This window comes from Papio anubis, chromosome 16 (assembly GCF_008728515.1).
Source record: "Papio anubis isolate 15944 chromosome 16, Panubis1.0, whole genome shotgun sequence".
Classification (NCBI taxonomy): Eukaryota; Metazoa; Chordata; class Mammalia; order Primates; family Cercopithecidae; genus Papio; species Papio anubis.
This window is the reverse complement of record NC_044991.1, coordinates 29,048,232-29,074,956: the sequence shown is the minus strand read 5'-3', so window position 1 is coordinate 29,074,956 and position 26,725 is coordinate 29,048,232. Positions and strand designations below refer to the sequence as shown.

Here is a 26,725-nt window from a genome sequence, read left to right as displayed (position 1 = left end):
CAGCCGGCTAATTTTTTGTATTTTAGTGGAGATGGGGTTTCACTGCTTATTATAGCCTTAGGATGGTCTCGATCTCCTGACCTCACGTGATCTGCCTGCATGGCCTCCCAAAGTGCTGGGATTACAGGGTGTGGGCACTCACATGCCTGGCCATTATTTTTTTCCAGTAGAGCCCAGGGGTTTCTTTTTCTTCTTTTTTTTTTGGAGGCAGGTCTGCGCCCCACAATGCCAGACTGGAATGAATGCAGTGGTACCGCCCTTGGCTCCTGCCTCCTCTCCAGATTTCAGTGTTTCCCTGCCCCAAGCTCAAGTAGCTGGGGATTACAGGGCAAGCCACTCCCAGCTAACTTTTGTGTACTTTCAGTGAGGTTTTGCACTGTGGCTAGTCCAGGCTGGTCTCGAACTCTTGACCTCGTGATCCGCCAGTCTCGGCCTCCCAAAGTGCTGGGATTACAGGCGTGAGCCACCGCGCCCAGCCGAGACGGGGTTTCTTCATGTTAGTCAGGCTGGTCTGGTCTCCAACTCCTGACCTCAGGTGATCCGCCCACCTAGATCTCCCAAAGTGCTGGGATTACAGGCGTGAGCCACCGTACCCAGCTGATACAATTTTTAAAACAGCTCAGTGATGACCTCCAGGCTCTTCAACAGAAGCATCTCAAATTCCTTTTGACCATGTAGCAATGAACACACCTGGCATGCTTCCGAAACAAAACCATGCATGGGGCTGGACACTGACCACCTGCTCAGTGCTCAGGTCACCTGCTTAGGTCATGGCCAACACACAGGTGTCACGGGGCTCCACAAGGCCACAAGCTTCACTGCCCCTACCTGGGGGCCCAGAGCAGCTCCGCCTCTTGTTACCTCATGTCATTTTACACACTGAGCCTACCTCGGAAAACACTGAGGAAATGGGGTGCCTGGCTCCTTCCACTTCTCACCTCACACTTCCCAGTGCACCCAGGAGCCCCAGAGGCAATGAGAGAGCAGAAACTCTGCCTCGTTCAACAGTTTCTATCTCAGATGATGAAATGAGGAGCCTCTCACTATTACCTAGTGAAAATACAAGCAGGTAAATGTTCTTCTCATTGAGTTAAACAGGAAACCTAAGAGATTCCTGGCTGGGCGTGGTGGCTCACACTGATGATCCTAGCACTTTGGGAGGCCAAGGCAGGAGGATCACTTGAGGCCAGGAGCACAAGACCAGCCTGGGCAACATGGTAAAACCCTGTCTCTACAAAACAAATAAACAAATAAATAAAATACCTATTAAAGAAGAAAAGATTCCTGAAAGGCACAACTTCCCGACAAACTTTGTTTCCAAAGTGGTCATGACCTGTGAAGATGGGGAGACGTCATGACCTGAGGATGGGGGTAGGTCACGACCTGTGAGGCTGGGGGGAGGTCATGAACTGAGGACGTGGGGAGAATGCTGTCATTCCCTGAGTGAGCATCAGCTCCTCTGTGATGTGTGGCCTGTTTAAATGTTCACAGCTGGTTGATGATAAACGCCACACACGGCTAATAAGGAGCTCAGCACAGTAAGGAGGGGCTGGGGGATCTTATTTACATATTCAAGGCTGCTCACGGGTCCTGTGCACAGAGACCAGCCAGAGCTTCACCCAGGGCTCCTACAGACCCTGCAAACGCAGCCACAGCCTCGGGGGCATTTTCCTGAGCAACCCCTTTCCTTCTTAACCATACTGAGTTTTTAAAATTTCTTAATACCGGCTGGGCACGGTGGCTCAAGCCTGTAATCCCAGCACTTTGGGAGGCTGAGACGGGCGGATCACGAGGTCAGGAGATCGAGACCATCCTGGCTAACACGGTGAAACCCCATCTCTACTAAGAAATACAAAAAACTAGCCGGGCGAGGTGGCAGGCGCCTGTAGTCCCAGCTACTCGGGAGGCTGAGGCAGGAGAATGGCGGGAACCCGGGAGGCGGAGCTTGCAGTGAGCTGAGATCCGGCCACTGCACTCCAGCCTGGGCAACAGAGCAAGACTCCATCTCAAAAAAAAAAAAAAAAAATTTTTTTTTCTTAATACCCTTATTATTAAACTATTTCCACAGATTTTTCTAGACTTCTTTTGCTCATTCAGTCCTCTCTGGTTTTCTGCTCTGAGAAACAAGTGATTCACCTTGCCGCTCGTGATCCTGGCAGTCCCAGCTACCTGGCCCTGGAAACCCACCCACCGTGCCAGGATCACATCTGAGATCGTGGCATAGCCACAGTTAACCATGCACAAAATGCTCACCAACACTGCCTAGAAGGCTCTAGACGTTCAGGACACAGCACACTCAGGAAGTCATGTGATGCTTAAATATTCTTCCACTAAGTAGGTACCACAACAACAAATAATCATTGTGCTATCAGTTTTTTGGCATAAGCCACTTGCCTTGGAGATGAGCTCATCATGATTGGCCAGGTGTGCTCTGCAGTGGATGCAGCTGTATGTTCGGTGACAATTCGGCAGATACGCTTGGAAAGTTTTGGACTTTGTCATTTTCACCATCTCTCCTGGGCACTCCTCACTCAGCTCAGGGCTGGTTCTGGAAGAACCGCGGCTCTGCTGGCCTCTCTGACAAAAGAAACACTGGAAAATGCACGCAAGAGCCGTCGTTGTCCAGGAGGGCGTGTGGCCCTGTCCACACAGCTGGGACGAGAGAAAAACGTAACCTGTCAACCAATCAGACAAAGTGGTGGGTTACAGAGAGAACACGCGTGTGAAGGAGGCACATATGGGATTCATGTATTGCGAAGCAAACACGCGGGGGGCGGGGGCGGCAGGACTGGAAGTTAAAGATCTTTTTTTTTTTGAGATGAAGGCTCACTCCACTGCGCAGGCTGGAATGCAGTGGCGCAATCTCAGGTCACTGCAACCTCCTCCTCCTGGGTTCAAGCGATTCTCCTGCCTCAGCCTCCGAGTAGCTGGGACTACAGGAACACGCCACCACGCCCGGCCTCCCAAAGTGCTGGGATTACAAGCGCCACTGCGTCTATCAAGATCCAACTCTTTAGTATCAATTGTAGACAAAATGAACACTGAGCCCATGCCACTGCTTAACCACTTTACATTAAGTTGGAAGTGAAAAAGTGAACTCCTTTTACATGCAAATAGTTTGAGAAAAACATTGATTCAAATTCTTCTTATACCAGGTTTGCCTTTGGGAAACATGAAAGAAGAGGCGGAACCAAGACTTCTAGTGAGCGGGCCCAGTGGCAGGGCCGGATGCACCCCACCCCGAATCCGGGAACTCACCATGCAGGGCACTAGGACACTGAGGAATGTGAGGGATGGGTCCAGTATTATTTAATCTTTAAGAAATTCCAGTCCTGAAATAAACCCTCATGTATGGTCAAATGATCTTCAACAAGGGTGTCAAGACCATTCGATGGGGAAAGGACAGTCTTTCAACAAATGGTGTCACAACAACTGGATACCCGCCTGCAAAAATATAAAGCTGGACTCCTACCTAACACCGTATACAAATTAACTCAAAATAAAAGACCTAACTGTGAGAGCTAAGACTATAAAACTCTTAGAAGGAAACACAGGGGAAAAGCTTCATGACACTGGATTTGGCAATGATCTCTTGGATGCGATACCAAAAGCAGGGGCAGCAAAAGAAAAATAGACACATTAGACTTCGTGAAAATGTACAACTTTTGACTCGATGCAGCGCTCACACCTGTGGTCCCAGCACTTTGGGAGGCTCAGGTGGGTGGACCACTGGAGCCCAGGAGCTCAAAACCAGCCTGGGTAACAAAGAAATACCTCAACTAAAAATACACAAAATTAGCAGGGTGTGGTCCCTGTGCCTGTGGTCCCAGCTACTTGGGACAGCTGAGGGGGGAGGATGGCTTGAGCCTGGGAAGTTGAGGCTGAAATGGGTTGAGATCGTCCAACTGCACTCCAGCCTAAGCAACAGAGCGAAACCCTGTCTCTAAACTAATAAATAAAAACTTTTGTGCTTCAAAGGATACTATCAACAGAGGCAACCCAGAGAATGAGGGAAAGTATTTTAAAATCATATACCTGATAAAGTATTAATATCTAGAACACATATATTCTATTTTCTCTCTATACATATTCTCTATATATCTATATTCTCTATCCTAGTTATTGGAATACGTCAAAAAACAAAAAACAAAAAAAACTCCTACAACTCAGCAAAACAAACAAACTGGTTAAAAAAATGGATAAAGGGCCAGGCGTGGGCCGGGCACAGTGGCTCATGCCTGTAATTGCAGCACTTTGAGAGGCCAAGGTGGGTGGATCACAAAGTCAGGAGATCGGGACCATCCTGGCTAACACGGTGAAACCCTGTCTCTACTAAAAATACAAAAAATTAGCCAGGCGTGGTGGCGGGCAGCTGTAGTCCCAGCTACTCGGGAGGCTGAGGCAGGAGAATGGCGTGAACCTGAGGGAGGTGGAGCTTGCAGTGAGCCAAGATCGCACTATTGCACTCCAGCCTGGGCGACAGAGCGAGACTCTGTCTCAAAAAAAAAAAAAAAAAAAAGAAAGAAACAGGGCCAGGCGTGGTGGCTCATACCTGTAATCCCAGCACTTTGGGAGGCTGAGGCAGGTGGATCACCTGAAGTCAGGAGTTGGAGACCACCCTGGTCAACATGGCAAAACCCCATCTCTACTAAAAATACAAAAATTAACTAGGAGTGGTGGCAGGAGCCTGTAATCCCAGCTACTTGGGAGGCTGAGGCAGGAGAATCGCTGGAACCCAGGAGGCCGAGGTTGCAGTGAGCCGAGATCACATCACTGCACTCCACCCTGGGCGACAGAGTGAGACTCCGTCTCAAAAAAAAAAAAAAAAGGAAATGGATAAAGGATGTATATATCTATATTCTCTATATACTCTAGTTATTAGAATATATTAAAAAAACAACTCAGCAAAAAGAAACAATCTGATTAAAAAATGGACAAAGGACCTATTATCTATATTCTATATAGTTATTAGAATGTATTTAAGAAACTCCTACAACTCAGCAAAACAACCCCAATCTGATTAAAACCGGACAAAGGACTTATGTAAACATTTCTCCGAAGAAGATATACAAATGGCCTACAAGCACGTGAAAAGATGCTCCATGTCACTGATCCTGAGGCAGGCAGATGAGGACATGCTGAGACACCACCGCACACCCTCTAGGACAGCTACTATCAACACACACATGGAAGATAAGCGTTGGTGAGGATGTGGAGGAATCGGAACCTCCTGCATTGCGGGTAAAAACGTAAAATGCTGGAGGCACTATGGGAAACAGTATGGTAATTCCTCAAAAAATGAAACACAGAATTACCATGGGCTCCAGCAATTCCACTGCTAGGTATAAATCCACAACAACGGAAAACAGGGTCTCAAAGCCACGTCTGCACACCCACGCTCACAGCAGCATTATCGACAACCGCCACGGGGGGGGAAGCAGCAGAGTGTCCCTCCACAAACAGGCAGCCTCAAAATCAAAATGCGGCATCTGCATACAATGGAATTGTTATCCAGCCTTTAAAAGGAAGGGACTCCTGTCACAGCTACAACATGGAGGAACCCTGAGGACACTATGCTCAGTGAAGTAAGCCAGTCACAAAGGACAAATATTGTATGAGATCCCTAGAGTAGCGGGACTCAGAGACAGAAAGAGCTGCCCGGGGCAGGGGAGTCCCCGCTTCATGGGTGCCGTGTTTCAGTTTTGCAACATGAAGAGTTCTGGAGGTTGGAGGGTGGTGATGGCTGTACAAAAATGTGAATATATTTAATGTCACTGAACTGTATAATTAGAAATGGTTAAGACGGTAAGAGTTATGGGCACTGACCACAATTATTTTAAAGAAGAGTGTATCGTTTTTACATTTCTAAGTCCATGACTGATGCTGTCATCATTGGCACCAGGGACGTGTGCCGAGTTTTCCCGGTGGCACCACCCCAGCTCAGCCCGTGACGGGGGCCTGCAGAGAGTCAGGCACACCGGATTTTCTTTCAGGCCCAAGAGAAGAGCAAGGGTTTCCCCAAATTCAAGAGCACAGGTCTGGGAAGAAGAGTCAAGCACTAGCAGTGTCCTCGCACCTGCTCTTCCTGAAACGCACCCCTCACACCCCCACCCCATGTGACCTCTGCTCTGGCGGCAGCCTGTCCTGTGCCCTTCTGTGGGACGACAACCAGGATGGCGTCCACCCCCAACCTGCGCAGGCACGCCTGCATTAGAAGGTTTGAAGATGTGCATGGGCACAACGCAGTGTGTGTAACTGTGTGAACAGAAGACACAAATGGCCTGTGGCTGCCACCCAGGATGGAACTGGGACCCGGTCATCACGGTGCTGCTGTGCCCTTCCTCGGTGCCCCGGCCTGAGACGCTGCCTAACTTGGACTTGGTGCTTCTTGGTCTTTGCTTGTCCTGATGGCTGTGCCCCGTGTGTGGCCCTGAGCCACACTGCTGCTTGTTCCGTGTTTTGAACTTGACACCGACAATTCTGAGACTTCTCTGCTGGTGTGCAGCCAAGTCTGCCTCTGTCCCCTTGTGCAGCTGGGCCCCCTTCACCTGGTGTCCCGCCAGATACACCGCATGCAGCCACTGATGGGGTGTGGATGTGTATCGGCTCGCAGGCTGGCTACTAAATGGTGCTGCTGTCGCTGTCACCTCTCCTGAGCCGCTCAGGCAGGTGTTTCATTGGAACAATCCCAGGAGCAGATGCCCGTGCACCTAGCGGCGACCTCCCAAGTGCTGGTGACAAGGTCATCCTGCCAGCAACGAACAAGAGTCCCTGCTGATCTTTATCCTGCCAACTCGACATGGTCAAATGCTAACATTTCTGCTGCCTGGCAGGTATAAGGCGGCACCATCTCACTGTGGCTTTAATCTGCTTCAACCTGATCGTACAGGTGGGCACCTTTTCCGGTTCCTCCTTTTCAAATCTTGGTCACATTTTCTATTAGCTGCTGGTCCTTTCCTTATTGATTTGTAGAAGTAAGTGATAGATTCTGAAAACCAAAGTGTGCATTAAGCCATATGGGTCGTGGAATTATAAGCATTACTGGAATGTGGCCATGACTGTGCCTGTGATGGAAACTTCAGGAAACTATAGTATAATGGATATACATATAGTATACGGATAAAATGGATATGCCATATACACACACACATACACACACACATATGTATGTGTGGATTATGTATGTACATGTGCATTAACGGGTTTCAAGTTCTCTAAAATAAAAAGTGTAGGCCGGGCGCGGTGGCTCAAGCCTGTAATCAACACTTTAGGAGGCTGGCCCGGAGTGGATCACACAAGGTCAGAATCCCGAGACTATCCTAGCTAACATGGTAGAAACCCGTCTCTACTAAAAATACAAAAAACTTAACCCGGTGATATCTGGCCTGTAGTCTCAGCTACTTGGGAGGCTGGTAGGAGTAAGCGTGAGCAGTGACACAGTGAGCGAGATCCCGCGCCACTGCACTCCAGCCTGGGAGACACAGTGAGACTCCGTCTCAAAAAAAAAAAAAAAAAGTGTAAATGAACACAAAATACTATTAAGGTTGGGCGCGGCGGCTCACGCCTGTAATCCCAGCACTTTGGGAGGCCTAGGCAGGCGGATCACGAGGTCAGGGGTTCGAGACCATCCTGGCCAATATGGTAAAAACCCTGTCTCTATTAAAAATACAAAAATGAGGCCGGGCGCGGTGGCTCAAGCCTGTAATCCCAGCACTTTGGGAGGCCGAGACGGGCAGATCACGAGGTCAGGGGATCAAGACGAGCCAGGCTGACTCGGTGAAACCCCGTCAAAAAAAAAAACACAACAAAAATGAGCTGGGCGTGGTGCCGTGTGCCTGTAGTCCCAGCTACTCGGGAGGCTGAGGCAGGAGAATTACTTGAACCTGGGAGGCAGAGACTGCAGTGAGCCGAGATCGCACCACTGCACTCCAGCCTGGTCACAGAGCAAGACTCCATCTCAAGAAAACAAACAAATATAAACAAACAAACAAACATGCTGCTTACTATGTATAGTTCAAATAAAAAACACCAAAGATACATTTTTAATTAAAAAAAATTTTTTTTAATTTTTTTTATTTTACTTTTTTTGAGATGGAGTCTCTGTTGCCCAGGCTGGAGTGCAGTGGTGCCACCTCTGCTCACTGCAACCTCTGCCTCCCAGGTTCAAGTGATTCTCCTGCCTCAGCCTCCCGACTGGCTGGGACTACTGGCATGCACCACCACACCTCACTAATTTTTCTTTTTGTCTTGAGACAGTTTTGCCCTTGTTGCCCAGGCTAGAGTGCAGTGGCGCAATCTCGGCTCACCGCAACCTCTGCCTCCCGGGTTCAAGTGATTCTCCTGCCTCAGCCCCAGCCTCCCAAGCAGCTGGGATTACAGGCATGCACCACCACGCCCAGCTAATTTTGTATTTTTAGTAGCGACGGGGTTTCTCCATGTTGGTCAGGCTGATCTTGAACTCCCAACCTGAGGTGATCCACCTACCTCGGGCCCCCAAAGTGCTGGGATTACAGGCGTGAGCCACTGCGTCCAGCCCTACGCCCGACTAATTTTTGTATTTTTAGTAGCGACAGGGTTTCACCATGTTGGCCAGGCTGGTCTCAAACTCCTGGCCTCAAATGATCTGCCTGACTCGGCCCCCCAGAGTGCTGGGATTACAGGCGTGAGCCCCCGCACCCGGCCTAAAAGGTACATTTTTAAAAAAGAGGTGACTTAAGATTTCATAGACACCAACGTTTTGTAAAACTATGATAACCCAAATACTTGGACCAGGCCTCTCCTGAGAAGAACCAACAATGCTGACAGAATAAAAGGAGGTTTTCTTAAAGGCATCCAGGGGCTGACGACAGTGAGGAATCGCCAGGCACCATCTGGGGATAGCAGAAACCAGAGGGGCGAGCCAAGCCGCTCTTGCCCTGAAAACATCTGCCCCCATCCAGCCACCCCTGGCCTCTGATAAGAAGTCTAAGGCTGGTCCCCTCCACAGAGCAGTGATCACAGGACAGCCCTCACAGGACGTATGGCCCAAATTCACACCAGTGAGAAGATTCCCAAAGCTCACAGTTGATGGATTTAGTTTAACATGGCGTTAGGCCGACAGCACCCCGAAGTACCTGGCAGAAGGAAGCGTAAACCTAGTTTGGAGGAAGTATCCTTATCCTAGATCTGAAAAATCCCCACAAGTCATTTCTCCAGGACAGTGAGTAATGCAGTCAACAGTAACCACACATTCATGGAAACAATGCCCCAGGAGCAAGGACAGAAAAGGCCAGCACCAGGACCAGATCCAGAGACTCAACATCTCAACGACCTGAGGCAGACCATGAGGCTCCTCTACTTACTATATTCACTGAGGAAACCAGTAAGCTTGAAACTATATGTAAGGAATAGCAAATGAGGAAAAAAAATGACCTTGCAGAAAAACAGGAGTAGAAATTCTAGAAATAAACAGCATTAAGGCCAATGGGTTTAACAGGAATAAGAGAATAAAAAGAGAATACATACACTGAAGATACGTCAGAATAAATTATGCTTAAGAAAAGGGGGCCAGGCCACTTGGTGGCTCATGCCCTACAAGCCAATCAGCTGGGAGGCCAAAGTAGGGAGGTGGAGTCACGAGGTCAGGGGAGTTCAGGATCAGCCAGCCAACATGGTAGAAACCCCATCTCTACTAAAATGTCTCAGAGCATTGCAAGCTGGAAGGCATGGTGAGGGTGCCTGTAGCGTCCCAGCTGGGAGAAGGCACTGGGGCAGGAGGCTGTGAACCCGGGAGGCAGAGGGTTGCATTGAGCTGAGATTGTACCACTGCACTCCAGCCTGGAGTGACAGGGTGACCTCCATCTCAAAAAAAAGGCAGGTGGTGAAACTCAAGCCTGTGATCAGCAGGAGGGAGGGCGAGGCCAGGTGGATCAAGGGTCAGGGAGATTGAGACCATCCTGGTTAACATTGAAACCAAATCTCTACCTAAAAAGACACAAAACAGCAGGGTGGGAGGTGGGCCCGGAGATCTGCAGTGGCTACTCAGGAGGCTGGAGACAGGAGAATACCGTAAACCGGGAGGTGGAGCTTGCAGTGGAAGCTGAGATCAGCCACTTGCCTCAGCCTGAGAGAGGCGACAGAGGCAGAAACTCAAATCTCAAAAAAAAAAAAAAAAAAAGAAGTAGAGAAAGGTCTAGAATGAGTTTTAAAACTAAGAGACTGAAGCAGGAGAGATGGCATTATTTGGTTTCCAGAAGGTTGAGAGGTAGGAGAAGAAATGGGGTAGAGGCACTTTGTGAATAATTGATGATTGCGGATTCTCCAAAATTAAGGAAAGCTACAAATCCACAGACTTAAAAAGCCCAACAGTCCTAAAGCAGGATAAATAAAAATAAAGCCACAGCTAGAGAGAACTAATCAAAACTACCAGAACACAAAGGTCAAGAGGGAAAAAGTCTTAAAGTATCAGAGGAAGGAAAAATGACCTGTTCAACAGAACAAGCTCCCAGGAAAAACAACAGAACCCAAAAGGCAGCAGAGAAAGGAACCAGTATGATTCTGAAAGAGAATAACTGATATCTCCGATTTTACATTCAGTGAAAATATCTTTCAAGAAGTGGGGCAAAGGCGGGACATAGTGGCTCACACCTGTCATCCCGGCACTTTGGGAGGCCAAGGCAGAAGGATTGCTTGAGCCCAGGAGTTTGAGACCAGCCTGGGGAACAGTGAGACCCTGTCTCTATTAAAAAAAAAAGTTTTTTTCAATTAGCCAAGTGTGGTGTCGCATGTCTGCGGTCCCAGCTACTAGGGAGGTGAGAGGATTGCTTGAGTCCAGGGGGTCGAGGCTGCAATGAGCAGAGATTGTGCCACCGCACTTAGCCTGGGTAATGAGTGAGACCCTGTATCAAAGAAGAAAATAAAAGAAAAGAGAAAAGAAAAGAAGAGGCCAGGCACGGTAGCTCATGCCTGTAATCCCAGCACTTTGGGAGGCTGAGGCGGGCGGATCACGAGGTCAGGAGATGGAGACCATCCTAACACGATTAAACCCTGTCTCTACTAAAAATACAAACAATTAGCTGGGCATGTCAATGGGCGCCTGTGGTCCCAGCTACTCGGGAGGCTGAGGCAGGAGACTGGTGTGAACCCGGGAGGTGGAGCTTACAGTAAGCTGAGATTGTGCCACTGCACTCCAGCCTGGGCGACAGAGCGAGACTCGGTCAATCAATCAAAGAAAGAAGAGGGTTGGACTGGCACAAGATACAAAAACAGGCCAATGCGATATGAAAGTGAGCCCGGAAACAGACCATAGGTGGCGACAGACAGCACAGAGGGGCACTGCAGCGCCCGGAGAACAGTTTTCCAGGGGAATACTGCTGGGCCACTGTGCATCTGCAGGATAAGATAAAAAAAGCTGGATCCCATTCCATAAACAAAATCACCAGTTCATCACATTTCTCAACAGAGATGACCATCGAGCAGGAATTTTGTGGAGTAAATGTCTGTACAAAGGTATACACATGTAAACACATACACACAATCTTTTTTTTTTTTTTTTTGAGATGGAGTCTCGCTCTGTTGCCCAGACTGGAGTGCAGTGACCGGATCTCAGCTCACTGCAAGCTCCGCCTCCCGGGTTTACGCCATTCTCCTGCCTCAGCCTCCCGAGTAGCTGGGACTACAGGCGCCCGCCACCTCGCCCGGCTAGTTTTTTGTATTTTTTACTAGAGACAGGGTTTCACCGGGTTAGCCAGGATGGTCTCTATCTCCTGACCTCGTGATCCGCCTGTCTCGGCCTCCCAAAGTGCTGGGATTACAGGCTTGAGCCACCGCGCCCGGCCACACACGCCATCTTCTAAATGAATTCCATTTCTTTCTCCAATATTATGTTAAAGAACTTCTGAAAAAGTCTGCCTACATTGGACATTCCTGATGGGTGATTCCCCAAACCTTAAATTCTTTTTCTTACTAGCTGTTATTAAGTCATCTTGTGCTAATCCTGAAATTTTCCCTTGGGTTTCTTAGAATCAAGAAGACCTCACATTTAGCGTTAACACAGTAAATTTTATTAGATCTTATGTGTTGCCCTGAACTGCTGGGCCCTTCATGAATCTGAACCCTGCCATCTCTTCTAGCTGGCATCTCTTCCATGAAACTTGCTGACATGCCCTGGGGAGGTCACAGGGACAGGTATCAGTTCGGTCACCACCCTCCAGGAGCCCAGCACCATCTCCACCTCTGCTTTCCTGTCCACATGTCCCACATGGTGCATGAGGACGTCATGTGACAACTTGTCAGTACCTTATTCATATCCACACATGTTCCACCAATTAATGGAAGAAGTGTTCTGACTTCACTTCTTACTGAACTCATGTTGAATCTTTGTGACATTTTCACCTAAGTTTCTCTTTTTACTAAAATGAGACTTAAATTAATAAACTTTTGTTTGTCTCTTCTCCTTTCCCTGGACTTCCCTTTAACAAAGATACTAAGAATATGAAGTGAAGCAGCTGAGAGAGACAGGAAACTTATTCCCAAACTGCATATTCAGGTCTCTAGTGTTCAGAATCCCTGCTCCAAGTGACTTGAGTAGAGAGCTACAGAAACCGCCCTTCATTTTGTTCATCATTTAAAAATAAGTAATATCGGCCGGGTGTGGTGATTCACGCCTGTAATCCCAACAATTTGGGAGGCTGAGGTGGGAGGATCACTTGAGGTCAGGAGCTTGAGACCAGCCTGGACAACATGGCGAAACCCCGTCTCTATTGCAAAAATACAAGAATCAGCCAGACCTGGTGGTGGGTGACTGTAATCCCAGCTACTTGAGGGGGCAGAGCCAGGAGAATCGCTCGAACCTGGGAGACGGAGGTTGCAATGAACCAACATCATGCCACTGCACTCCAGCCTGGGCAACAGAGTGAGACTCCGTCCCAAAAAAAGGGGGGTGGGGGTCATTTGCCAAGGGTTTTGTTTTGAATTTCTAAATGCCATGAATGCCTAACTGCAGATCATCTTTTGAAAAGCCACAGCCCTCACCCCACAGTCAGTAACCCCTGGGGCCAGCACTGGTGCACATCGCTTGTCCTTCCACAAGGGACACCTGTGTTGGGAGTAACAGGGCAGAGGAAGTGAGGACCCTGGGCAGGAGGGGTGCCAACGACTTCTAGGGGGGTTAAAATTAATTTTGTTTTAGATATGCTGCCCAGGCTGGAGTGCAGTGGCTATTTACAGGCATTTTCAGCCTAGGCCTGTTCACCTCTCTTTAGGCAACCTGGTGGTCCCCTGCTCCTGGGAGGTCACCATATTGATGCCTAACTTAGTGTGGACAACAGATTGGCATAGTGCACTACAACCCAGAACTCCTGGGTTCAAGTGATCCCCCCACCTCAGCCTCCCGAGTTGCTGGGACTACAGCATTGCGTGCTGCGCTTGGCAGGGGATTTAATTTAATTTTTTTTTTTTTGAGACAGAGTCTCACTCTGTCGTCCAGGCTGGAGCAGCCGCACGATCTCGGTTCACTGCAGCCTCAGCCTCTGCCTCCTGGGTTCAAGCCATTCTTCCACCTCAGCTTCCTGAATAGCTGGGATTACAGGTGCAGGCCACCACACTCAGCTAATTTTTGCATTTTTAGGAGAGACAGGGTTTTGCCATGTTAGCCAGGCTGGTCTCAAACTCCTGACCTCAGGTGATCTGCCCGCCTCAACCTCCCAAAGTGCTAGGATTACAGGTGTGAGCCACTGTGCCTGGCTGGAATTTAATTTAATCAATTTTAATTTTTTTTTGAGGCAGAGTCTCATTCTGTCCCCCCAAGACTGGAGTGCAGTGGCGGGATCTCGGCTCACTGCAATCTCCGCCTCCCGGGTTCAAGTGATTCTCCTGCCTAAGCTCCTGAGTAGCTGGGTCTACAGGCGCCCGGCACCACATCCAGCTAATTTTTTGTATTTTTAGTAGAGACGGGGTTTCACCACGTTAGCCAGGCTGGTCTCGAACTCCTGACCTCAGGTGATCCACCCGCCTTGGCCTCCCAAAGTGCTGGGATCACAGGTGTGAGCCACCGTGCCTGGTCTGGGATTTTAATTTTTAAGCTGGTGATGGGTATATACATGTCCATTTTATTAATCTTCATTTCTTATCTGTAAGTACCATGTATGTCCTGAGATGGCAAAAGGATCTTCCATTGAGTGAAAAGTGAGTCTCCCACCCCAGAACCCCAGTCCTGCTCCAGAGACAGCACAGCGGCAGTTCCTCTTGACCTCAGGAACATTCCACAGGCACATACTCCATGTACCTTCTTCAAACTTCATCACACTCTGCTTAAGTAATCTAGTATTTTGTAATTATGAAATAAGTCATTAAGGCTGGGCACGGTGGCTCACACCTATAATCCCAGCACTTTGGGAGGCCAAGACAGGCAGATCATGAAGTCAGAAGTTTGAGACCAGCCTGGCCAACATGGTAAAACCCCATCTCTACTAAAAATACTAAAATTAGCCGGGCATGGTGGCAGGTGCCTGTTACTCAGCAGGCTGAGGCAGGAGAATTGCTTGAACTCAGGAGACGGAGGTTGCAGTGAGCCACGATCGCACCACTGCACTCCAGCGTGGGTGACAAAGCAAGACTTTGTCCCAGGAAAAAAAAAAAGAAGAAACAATGCATTTAAAAAACATTCTTTTTTTCATTTTGTTTTGAGACAGAGTCTCGCTCTGTTGCTCAGGCTGGAGTGCAGTGGCGCGATAGCTCACTGCAACCTCCACCTTCTGGGTTCAAGTGATTCTTGTGCCTCAGCCTTCCAAGTAGCTGGGATGACAGGTGTGCGCCACCACACTTAGTTAATTTCTGTATTTTTTGTAGGGCCAAGGTTTCTCTATGTTGCCCAGACTGGTCTCAAACTCCTGGCTCGAATGATCCACCCACCTTGGCCTCCCAAGGTGCTGGGATTAGAGGTATGAACCACTGCACTGGCCTAAAAAATAATAAAATTCTCTTTTTTCTTTTTTTTTTGAAACGGAGTTTCGCTCGTTGCCCAGGCTCCAGTGCAATGGCGCAATCTCAGCTCACTACAACCTCTGCCTCCCGGGTTCAAGTGATTCTCCTGCCTCAGCCTCCCAAGTAGCTGGGATTACAGGCATGTACCATCACGCCTGGCTAATTTTGTAGTTTTTTAGTAGAGATGGGGTTTCACCACGTTGTCCAGGCTGGTCTCGAACTCCTGACCTCAAGTGATCCACCCACCTTGGCCTCCCAAAGTGTTGGGATTACAGATGTGAGCCACCGTGCCTGGCCCTAAAATGATAATTTTTTTTTTTTTTTTGAGATGGAGTCTTGCTCTGTTGCCCAGGCTGGAGTGCAGTGGCGCAATCTCGGCTCACTGTAAGCTCCACCTCCCAGGTTCACGCCATTCTCCTGCCTCAGCCTCCCAAGCAGCTGGGACTACAAGCGCCTGCCACTACGCCCGGCTAATTTTTTTGTATTTTTAGTAGAGACAGGGTTTCACCATGGGTTAGCCAGGATGGTCTCGATCTCCTGACCTCATGATCTGCCCGCCTCGGCCTCCCAAAGTGCTGGGATTACAGGCGTGAGCCACCTTGCCCAGCCGAAAATGATAAAATTTTAAAGTCACTTGGGTGGTTTTATTAAACCTACATAGTAGAAAAAAAATCACTGACTAGTGTCCTGGCCCACGAAAGGCACTTAAATATCTGGGGAATGAAGACTTATCAGGTGTATCCTCACATGGAGACAGCAGAAGTAAATGGGGGTTGAAACATCACTACTGCGGCTGGGGGCAGCAGCTCACGCCTGTCATCCTAGCACTTTTGGAGGCCAGGGCAGAAGGATCACTTGAGCCCAGGAGTTCGAGACCAGCCCAGGCAAGATAGCGAGACCCTGTCTCTACCAAAAAAAACAAAAAACAAAAAACAAAAAACAAAAAAGCCAGGCATAGCGGCACATGCCTGTGGTCCCAGCTACTCCAGAGGCTGAAACCAGAGGATTGCTTAAGCTGGGGAGGTCAAGGCTTCAGTGAGCTGTGATGGTGCCCCTGCACTCCAGCCTGGGCAACAGAGCGAGACCGTATCCAAAAAATAAACATCAGTACTTTATATGAGAAGTGGCCACTAAACATTGGTAAGCTTGTTAAAAACTTACCAATGGACCTGGCCGGGTGCGGTGGCTCACGCCTGTAATCCCAGCACTTTGGGAGGCCGAGGGGGGCGGATCACGAGGTCAGGAGATCGAGACCATCCTAGCTAACACAGTGAAACCCCGTCTCTACTAAAAACACAAAAAATTAGCCCGGCGTGGTGGCGGGCGACTGTAGTCCCAGCTACTCGGGAGGCTAAGGCAGGAGAATGGCGTGAACCTGGGAGGCAGAGCTTGCAGTGAGCCCAGATTGCGTCACTGCACTCCAGCCTGGGCGACAGAGTGAGACTCTGTCTCAAAAAAACCAAAGCAAAACAAAACAAAAAACATGGACCCATGGGCACCAAGGAGCCTCTGCGGGCAGGGGCCATGTGGGGGGTCAGCTGCAGATTCACCCCACCCAGGCCCACATGTCCCCAGGGTCTAGGACCAGGGTCCCCAAAGAGCAGTGCACAAGCCAGGGCCCTACCAGTGCTGTCCAGGAAGGACCAGCCACAGCCTGCTGTGGCCCCAAGCTGGTCCCAGAAGGTTCCAAGAAGGAGTCTCATCTATTCAGGCACAATGTCCTTGAGTCTGAGGCCCCCCGAGTGACAAGAATCTTGCCAAAGATAGGCGCTTGCCCTTTACATCATGCAGTTGCACCTTAGGGTCTGCAAATTCTCAGGCCATTGAATTCTCACAACATCCTGAGAAACAGGTATCCCTGCCCACTAGTGGCCACCATGGTCCCACAGGTGGGTGCTCACTCCAGAGCACAGGTGCTCTCCGCTACTTGGTCCCGCCTGGCTTGAGAGGCAGGAGCATCAGGGGAGGACAGGCCAGTCCTCAGGAGGGAGGGGACCCTCTGACTACCAGTGTTCCAGGCAGGAGGAAGCGGTGTATCCCCATCAGGGTCCTGTGTTGCTCCAGGGTCCTCCATGCTGTCAGTGTTCTCTATTTGCTCAAAGCCTGTAGCTCTCAGTGGAGACACCAGCCCTGGTGGCCGTAGCCCAGCCTGCTACCCTCCCTTGCTAGCCTCTTCCTGCACCTGAGCTGTCCCCACAGCAAGTGCCACTGGCTCAGCCTCTCAGCTATGAGGCAGAAAGATGTAGTAACAAGCTCAGATCTCAGCTCTCGCCTCTGCCTGCTGGTTTCTCCGAGTGTCACACATCCCCAGTAGGATGCAGAGAACACTACTAACTCTTCCTGGACCAGACTGCCTAGGGCTCTGCAGAGTAAACACTGAGGCCCCCACTAATTACAAAAAGCCTTGTTTCCAACCAAAACAGGCTGTTTCCCAAGCACACTTCGCATGGGCCTTATTTGGAGACCTTCATTATACAGCCCCGCCCCCAAGGCATCCTCACCTGAAGAGCCTGCTGCCCTGGGCCCCAGCCCTCTCCCAGGTCCCTGTCCTGTCTCCTGCCTTGAGTCTGGTCACTGCACAGATGCCTCCCATGCGCTTCATGTGGTCTCAGTCCTGATGGCGACCCTTGTCACTAGCCCTCAAAGGGGTCCTGGCAGTAGTGGCCAGGGCTGGATTTGTGGTCACTGAGAGGCATGTCATGTTAAGTTTTAACTTGGCTTTAAATGACAGATCCACTGTTGCACTGGGGAAACCACGGCCAAGTTTGGAAACAACCAACGTAAATGGGCTTTTACAAGATCTATCGGCAAATTAGGAACCGCCCTGAAGTAAGTAACTTGAAAGGAAAATGCTGGGCAATTCACCAGGCAAATCATCTCCACTCTCGGACACTGTGTGTTCCCAAGTTTGGAGGGCAGCTGCCCTCCATCGCCCCAAATAGACATTAATGTGGGGTATGCTTTTAGAGCAAAAACAATTTTCTGGAATCCAGAAATTTCTCTCCTAAAATAAGCCTGTAAAGTTATTTTAAGAGAACGTGAATCAGGCCCATGTCCATATGGTGCCGACAGCACACTTCTCAAGACAAACACAATGAGGAAGCAAACAAAACCAAGCAGCTTCTGACACTCAATGGGATGGAGTGCAGACTGGGGTGCCCCTTTCTCTTTTCCAACCACCCCACCAGGTCCTCGCCCCACCTCCGGGGCACCTGTGCAGAGGATAGCCTGTTCCCCTCAATCCCCAGGCTGATCCACCTACCCCTGGCACTGCCACCACCTGGCAGGTGAGCGCGGGTCCCATCCCCACTACCTCCCCGTGGAGATCTCCAAGGTGTTATGAGATGGAAAGGGGGCCCCCAGGGAGATACGGAAGCCAGCGCGTCCGGGTCAGAGGCTGCAAAGCTGGAGAAGAAGTGGGGTGTCTGCTGGGCGTAGCGATGAAGGGGCTGGCGTGCCAGGTGGACAGACTGCCAGGGAGAGTGGGGAAGGAACAGTGCTCAGCTCATGTGGCCCTGCCATGTTCAGCCAGGGTTCACAAAGAAAGAGGAACCAGGACATCATGGTCCACCTCCCTAGGGAGGAGAGGGATGAGGGGTGACAGGCAGTGGTGTCACCTGCCTGGGCAGCCGTCCCCACAGCTTCTCCACCTCCGTTCCCACTCGGCTGCCCCTTCCTTCCCCTCCTCTTCACGGAGGAGGCCTCCCTGCTTTTGGCTGTGCCTCTCCCACCCATCACTGGCAAGGCACTATCCTTGGGATTAGAAAGATGAAAAGGCCACCGCCATCGCAGAGGGAATGGACGACGGAAAAAACCACCAGCTCCCGGAAAAGGACATGCAGCAGCTCCCAGAGGCTGGCAAGCCAACACCAGCCCTGTCCTAAGCTGCTCACTGTATAAGAATCGTGCAATCAACAGCAGTCCTAAGAGATGCATGTCCTTATGAGCCCCACCATGCACATGGAGAAACCGAAGCCCCAAAAGGTTACCCGAGTGGCCCAACGTTGCACAGCCAATGACCTGTGAAGCTCAATTCAAAGCCAGAGTCTCCCTACCGTGGACCATGGTGTCCAAGGTGGAACATACAAGTAGATGTTCAACTCTGAAGGCACACTCACACTGTCTAACACTTAGCAGGTTGGCAATGATTTTTTTTTAAAGTTAGGCCAGGCGTGGTGGCTCATGCCTGCAATCCCAGCACTTTGGGAACCCGAGGTGGGTGCATCGCTTGAGTCCAGGAGTTTGAGACCAGCTTGGGCAACATGGTGAAACCCCGTCTCTACAAAAAATACAAAAGCCCAAGCACAGTGGCTCACACCTGTAATCCCAGCACTTTGGGAGGGCGAGGTGGGTGGATCACCTGAGGTCAGGAGTTCTAGACCAGCCTGGCCAGCACGGTGAAACCCCATCTCTACTAAAAATACAAAAATTAGCCGGGCATGGTGGTGCGCGCCTATAATCCCACCTACTTGGGAGGCTGAGGCAGGAGAATCACTTGAACCTGGGAGGCAGAGATTGCAGTAAGCTGAGATTGCATCATTGCACTCCAGCCTGGGCAACAAGAGCAAAACTGTCCTGAAGAAAAAAAAAAAAAAAATTAGCCAGGCATGGTCGTGCATGACTGTGGTGCCAGCTACTTGGAAGGCTAAGGCAGGAGAATCACTTAGGCCCAGGAGGCAGAGGTTGCAGTGAGCCGAGATCACACCACCACACTCCAGCACTGGTGATAGAGTACGACCTTATCTCAAAAAAAAAAGTTGATAAGGTCAGGGGTGGCCCATGCCTGTAATCCCAGTGTTTTGGGAGGCCAAGATGGGAAGATTATTTGAGGCCAGGAGTTCAAGATCAGCCTGGCCAACACAGCAAGATCCCCATCTCTTAAAAAAAAAAAAAAAGAGCTAGGTGTGCACCTGTAGTCCCAGCTACTTGGGAGGCTGAGATGGGAGGATCACTTGAGGCCAGGAGGTCAAGGTTGTTGTGAGCCATGATCACGCCACTGCACTCTAGGGTGGGCGACAGAGCGACAGTCTCTACAAATAATAAATTAAATCTAAAAATTTTATAAGTTGATAACACCACTGGTGAAGGTGCTCTGTGATCCAGCCATTTGGCAACACCCACAACATTCCTAGGAACACAGCCCTGGACTGGGGGTTCATCTGGGGAGCTCACCTTTGACTGGTGCACATGTGCAAAATAACTGGATAAAAGCAGCTATTACCTGAAATAGCAAAATGTCATCCTATAATAATACTGCCTGTAATAACAAAAGCTTACAAGCCACCTCAAGTTTAACCAGTAGGGGCCAGGCACGGTGGCTCACACCTGTAATCCCAGCACTTTGGGAGGCTGAGATGGGCAGATCACCTGAGGTCTGGAGTTTGAGACCAGCCTGGCCAACCAACATGGTGAAACCTTGTCTCTACTAAAAATACAAAAATTAGCTGGGTGTGGTGGTAGGCGCCGGTAATCCCAGCTACTAGGGAGGCTGAGGCAGGAGAATTGCTTGAACCCGGGAGGCAGAAGTTGCAGTGAGCCGAGATTGCTGCCACTGCACTCCAGCCTGGGCAACACAGCAAGACTCCTTCTCAACAAAAACAACAACAAAGTTTAACCAAAAGAGACTGGCCAAATTCACTGATAAACATGCATCAGAGACATTTCCATCATGGGGCTTCTGGAGTCTCACTCTGTCTCCCAGGCTGGAGTGCAGTTGCACGATCTTGGCTCACTGCAGCCTCTGCCTCCTGGATTCAAGCAATTCTTGTGCCTCAGCCTCCCAAATAGCTGGGACTACAGGCACCTGCCACCATGCCTGGCTAAGTTTGTATTTTTAGTAGAGATGGGGTTTCACCATGTTGGCCAGGCTGGCCTTGAACTCCTGACTGCAAGTGATCCACCCTCCTTGGCCTCCCAAAGTGTTGGGATTACAGGCGTGAGCCACAGCGTCCGGCCCACTCTGACTATTCAAACTCACACATAGTACATGAAGTCACAGGTGTGGAAGGGTCTGGAAAAATTTACAACAAAGGGCAACAGTGTGGGTACGATTTGCCTGTGGCAATTCTAGCTTCCCTCTACACACGTCCACTTCCTCCCTACTTGAATTACAGGAGGAAAAGCTCCCCTCCACATTTCAGGAACTGCAGCCTAGGTGCACAATGGGGCCCACCGACAGCATCAAACCACCTGTATGGCTGCCCCGAGACAAAGCTCCATGGGCCTCTAGACTCCCCACCAGCCCCTGCTCTCTGGGGAACTCAAGGGGCTTAGCTCCTCCATTGCCCAGTGGCCCCGGGTGCCTCAGCCCTTCAGGCTCTCTCCTCCATCTCTCCTCCCACCTGTGCTCAAGCACTACCTTCTACTACCTCTCCTGAGACTACTGATAATGTGCTTGTATTGAGCGCTTCTTTTCAAAGAACCTGTACTACATTCCTTTTTTTTTTTTTTCCACCATTAGTAACAAAGTTTCCCATAACCAAGGTCCTCGGACACATCCTAGTAGAGGTGCTTTCTCGCTAACAAGAAGACCGCACAGTGAGTGGTGACTCACGCCTGTAATCCCAGCACTTTAAGAGGCCAAGGTGGGAGGATCACCTGAGGTCAGGAGTTCAAGACCAGCCTGGGCAACATGGCGAAAACCCGTCTCTATAAAAAAATTTAAAAATTAACCAGGTGTGGTGGCACGTGCCTGCAGTCCCAGCAACTCGGGAGGCTGAGGTGATCGCCACTGCACTCCAGCCTGGATGACAGAGACAGACCCTGTGTCAAAAGAAAGAGAAAGAAAGAGAGAGAGAGAGAGAGAGAGAAAGGGAAAGAAAGAAAAAGACAAGAAAAGGGGGCCGGGTGCGGTAGCTTACACCTGTAATCCCAGCACTTTGGGAGGCCAAGATTGCGCCACTGCACTCCAGCCTGGGCGACAGAGCGAGACTCCGTCTCAGAAAAAAAAAAAAAAAAAAGAAGAAGAAGAAGAAGAAAAGGGAGGTGTAGGAACTATGTGCAACACTAGTGTTGTTAGGTTGAAAGAGTGGACACCAGACCCAGAAGACTGGATTGAGACAGATGAAAAGAGGTTGAGAATCTTAACTATTTTCTTTACCCTCATGCTAAATAAAGTCTCATCAAACATTCAAGCCTCCCGTCTTGGGGCAAGAGAACAAAACAAAAACAAAAACAAAAACAAAAACAGATGCACAAAGAGGAATCAGGTGAGGGGGAAGCGTTTGGGTGGCGGGGGTGTATGCCAATGCTGCTGAGAAGGCAGGTGGCACCAGGAGGGAGGCAGTAGGTGAAGTTTGGCAACAGGGATGTCATCACCCCCAGGACAAAGATGAAAGAGGGTTTGACTTGCTTTGAGAGGCTTCCCAGGGTTTGATGCAAAATGTGCCACGTGTTTGTTGGCTCTGGGACCTGAAGCCAAGTTCTGCTATCTTCTTTGTAAAGTGAGGTCACATGCAATTTACAAGGCAGTCAGAGTACATGAGGTGTTAAAGGGGATGATCCTTGGGCACAGTTTAGGTGTCTGACCAGGGTCTCAGGGCAGGAGCATGTGTCACTGTTAGTATGGCGGGGGCTCAGCAAGCCCCTCACAAGCCCCACCAGGAATCCTGGCCCTGGCCCAAGACCCTGCAGGTGCCAGAGGGCCTGCTGAGCAATGGGGTGAATAACGGTTCCTAACCCCTTCCTGGGGTGTGGGCAACAGTGGCTGGCTCCAGGATTTCCATTTTACTCTCACCCGCCAACAGGTTTTTAGTACTCAGCATCTGTACAACAGGTGTAATGTCCTCGCATTTGCTGGCGGAATCAATTTCATCCTCTTGACTTCTTTCCTGAATCTATCTCGCACTACTTGCTCCAAAAACCCTTAGCCCTCCATGTCTTGGCTATTGAGAACTTTCTTCAACCTCCGCTCAAATCCCTTGTCAAAATTCCCACTCCCTAGAGGTTTCACTGATTATTAGATCTAACTACTTAAAACCTTTTACGCAGGCCGGGCGCGGTGGCTCACGCCTGTAATCCCAGCACTTTGGGAGGCCGAGGCGGGTGGATCACAAGGTCAGAAGATCGAGACCATGGTGAAACCCCGTCTCTACTAAAAATAGAAAAAATTAGCCGGGCGCAGCGGCGGGCGCCTGTAGTCCCAGCTACTCAGGAGGCTGAGGCAGGAGAATGGCGTGAACCCGGGAGGCGGAGCTTGCAGTGAGCCGAGATTGCGCCACTGCACTCCAGCCTGGGCAACAGAGCAAGACTCCGTCTCAAAAAAAAAAAAAAAAAAAACCTTTTACGCAACTTCATTTAACTCTAATGAAGAGCATCAGAGAACAGTTTGAAAGCAGGGGGGCTTCTATTGCTTCTTCATATTCAAAACAATTTTGTTTATTAGTCTTCCATGGAGACAAATACATTAAAACTACAGGGTTGGTCAGGCGCAGTGGCTCACACCTGTAATCCCAGCACTTTGGGAGGCCGAGGCGGGCCGATCACTTGAGGTTGAGAGATTGAGATCATCTGGCCAACCCGGTGAAACCCTGTCTCTTTTAAAAATACAAAAATTAGCTGGGCGTGGTGGCTCCTGCCTGTAGTACCATCTACTCAGGAGGCTGAGACAGGAGAATCGCTTGAACCCGGGACACAGAGGCTGCACTGAGCCAAGATCACGCCACTGCACTCTAGCCTGGCGACAGAGTAAGACTCTGTCTGAAAAACAAAACAAAACAAACACAAACAACCACATGAACAACAACAACAAAACTACAGGGTAGGCTGGGCTCACACCTATAAATCCCAGCACATTGGGAGGCTGAGACGGGAGATCACTTGAGGCCAGGAGTTTGAGACCAGCCTGGGCAACAGAGTGAGATCTTGTCTCTACAAAAAAATTAAAAAATTAGCTGGGTATGGTGGTGTATGCCTGTGGTTACAGCTACTCAGAAGGCAGGTGGATGGCTTGAACCTAGGAGGTTGAGGCTGCAGTGAGTGGAGACTGTGCCATTATACTCCAGCCTGGGGGACAGAATGAGACCTTGTCTCAAAAAAACCCAATTTGTTTGTTGAAATAAACCAAAATAAACCAACAAAAAAGAAAAGAAAAAAGAAAAAACCTATAGGGTAGCCTCTTTCCGTTTTCCTGCATCCCTGCCCCTTGACACAGGTGCTGGTAGTACTTAGTGAAGACAGGCAAGAATCAAGAACAGATGTTAGAGGAATAATACGCTCAATCTAAAGAAAATAGCTTTATGGTGAGGTATAGCAGCTCAAGCCTGTAATCCCAACACTTTAGGAGGCTGAGGCAGGTGGATCACTTGAGCCCAAGAGCTCAAGACCAGCCTGGGAAACAATAAGTGAGATCCCGGTCTCTACAAAAAATTTTAAAGTTAACTAGTCATGATGGTGTGCACCTGTAGTCCTAGCTACATGGGAGGCTGAGGCAAGAGGATCACTTGGGCTCAGGATGTGGAGGTTGCAGTGAGCCGTGTCTGTGCCACTGTACTCCATCCTGAGCAAGAGTGAGACCCTGTCTTAAACAAACACACAAAAAGAGAAATGGCTTTATAAATTAGTGATTCAAAAGTGAAAAGGCTTAATACCCAGAGTTTAGTGAGAAGAATACACCCAGGTCAGTTTTTCACCACGGCAGTGCAGGATGGTAATGATGGGGAGCACTGGGTGTAGGATATATTGGGATTGTCTGTAGTAGCTCTGCAACCTTTATGTAAATTTACAGTTTTTCCAAAATAAGAAGTTATTTTGAAAGAAGACTATTGCCCGGATTGGTAATTAAGAGGGCTCAGTTATTATATAAGTGTTCAATACGGGCCCAGCCCTTAGGGGTTCCCACAAGTAGATGACATTCTACCCTGTAGGGCCCAAGAGGAGGGACCACGAAGGTCCTGGAGATCCTTATTCCTCAAACATGCCACTACCACTGCCTCCCAAGAGCCCACAACTGAGGGGGATCAGTGCATGATTATAAGACTCAATGACACCAGGATGAAGCACAGCTCCTGGCACCTGGGAGATGCTTAGCAAACATTTGTCACATCTATACCTTGCTCAGGTGAGATGCCTGGAAAGGCTCCCCAGGGGTGGCAAACCTAGCCTTGGGAGTTAGGTAAGGATTCAGGAGTGTCAGGGGCTGGTGGGTGGGAAGAATAACGTTCTTAGCAAAGGAAACATCAGGTTAAGGTGGGTATGTTTTAGAGGAAGAAATGCAACGGAACAAAAAAAGCGTGGGGCGGGGAAATTGATGTCTTCCATGTTCATTATCTGCCAAAAATAGAATCTCGGTCTTTTTCCCATCCTTATAACTCAGTACATAATTTGGACATCAAAGATGTCAATCAGAGGCAAGCATGGGGGAGGCAGACCCTGTTTAGCTCTCTGAAGCTCAGGCTTTTGCAATCTCTGTTAATGAAACCTATGCCACAAGTGGTAAACACCGAGGACGCTCCATTTTAGTCATGATCTTTATGTGGCAACTTGAGAACCTTTTTCCGCCTTTCTGATAAACATTCCTAGGAGACCTCTTTTGCCCTCATTTCCTTGCCCAGTTGAGGCTGTATTTTTTAAGGAAGGAAAAACCAATAATCTGGGATCTTGTCCATTTTCCCTATATCTTTTCACGGTGGGGCGGGAGAAGAGGGGCAGCGGGGAAGGTGGAGAGAAGAAACGGCGGGGGAATCGAAGATTAGGCGTTGTTGTCTGTGCCAAAACGGAGTGAGCCCAATATCAACAAATCAAAATCCAAAACGGAACAAAAAAGTCACAGGCCCGCCCTGCTCGCACCCCCGCCCGCCCGGACGCCCAACAGGTGCTTCCCCGGCCCGCCCGCAGCCACAGTATCCTTGGGTGGCCACAAAGTAACCGCCCGCGCAGCTGCAGCCAGGCCCGCCCGTACTCACGGCGGCTCCGCGGTCTGCGCCCCGGCCCGCAGCGCCCATCCGGCCCGGGCCCCGGTCAGCGCGGGCTCGGCTCTCAGGCGTTCCCGGCGCGGCCCGGGACGCGCTGAGGCCGTTAGCGCCTAGGCAGGGCGCGAGGCATCCTCCCGCCGCCGCCCCGCGGGCCGCCTGCCCTTTGTTTTGGAGCCGTGGCCCGGCCCAGACGCCGTTAACGGCCTCGGAGCGCGGCACCGGCCAATCAGCGCGCCTTGTCGCCAGCGCCCCGCCCCCATCCTGCCTCCGTTCCGCCCCGCGTCCCGCCTGCCCCGCGCGCCCCCGCCCCGCGCGCTCCAGGCCAAGGAGCTCCGCCAGCTCGCACCCGGCCGGGAGCGGCTGGAGCGCACGTGCCGCGGGGCGCGCCGCACTCCCATTGGCTGGCCCGCCGGGCGCGGCCTCGGAGCCACCCTGTAAGGGCCGAGGGCCGCGGGGGCGGGGCCGCGGGGGGCGGGGCGAAAGCGGGGGCGGATTCCGCGAGGAGCGCCGCGCGCGGGCGCAGGCTGGCCGGGCAGGGAGGCTCGGCCTGCGGGGCCGGCGGTGCTGTACGCGCGCACTGGGAAGAACACCGGTCACCCGCTCCTCCGGCTCGCGGGGATGGGCCAAGGGCGTGCGGGGCCCGCAGCTCCGGGAGCTGAGGCGAGCTTGCGCACAGCTTCCTCGGCCAGCGCCGTGCACGTCCCGCCCGTCCGCGCGGTCGGCCGCGTTCGGGGGTCGGTGGCGGAAGGCGGCGCGCGGGGCGGACGTGGAGGCCGAGGCGAGCTAGTGTGCGCCGGTCCAGGATCCGCCTTGGCCGTACCCCTCCGCGGCCGGGTTCCCAGAGTGCGGTCGTC

General features: G+C 50.6%; 1 protein-coding gene across 1 annotated transcript in view; it reads right to left on the bottom strand.

The window, feature by feature from the left end:
- The window catches only part of YPEL1 (yippee like 1), a 38,345-nt gene extending 12,263 nt beyond the window's left edge, over nucleotides 1-26,082 (bottom strand). Inside the window, exons 1-2 of the mRNA XM_009216873.4 lie at nucleotides 25,863-26,082; nucleotides 2,395-2,675 (exon numbers count right to left, since the gene is read on the bottom strand). Coding sequence (XP_009215137.1) covers nucleotides 2,395-2,511 — 117 coding nt within the window. The 5' untranslated portion in view covers nucleotides 2,512-2,675; nucleotides 25,863-26,082. The remainder of the gene's footprint in view (nucleotides 1-2,394; nucleotides 2,676-25,862) is intronic.
- Between the last annotated feature and the right edge of the window lie 643 nt (nucleotides 26,083-26,725).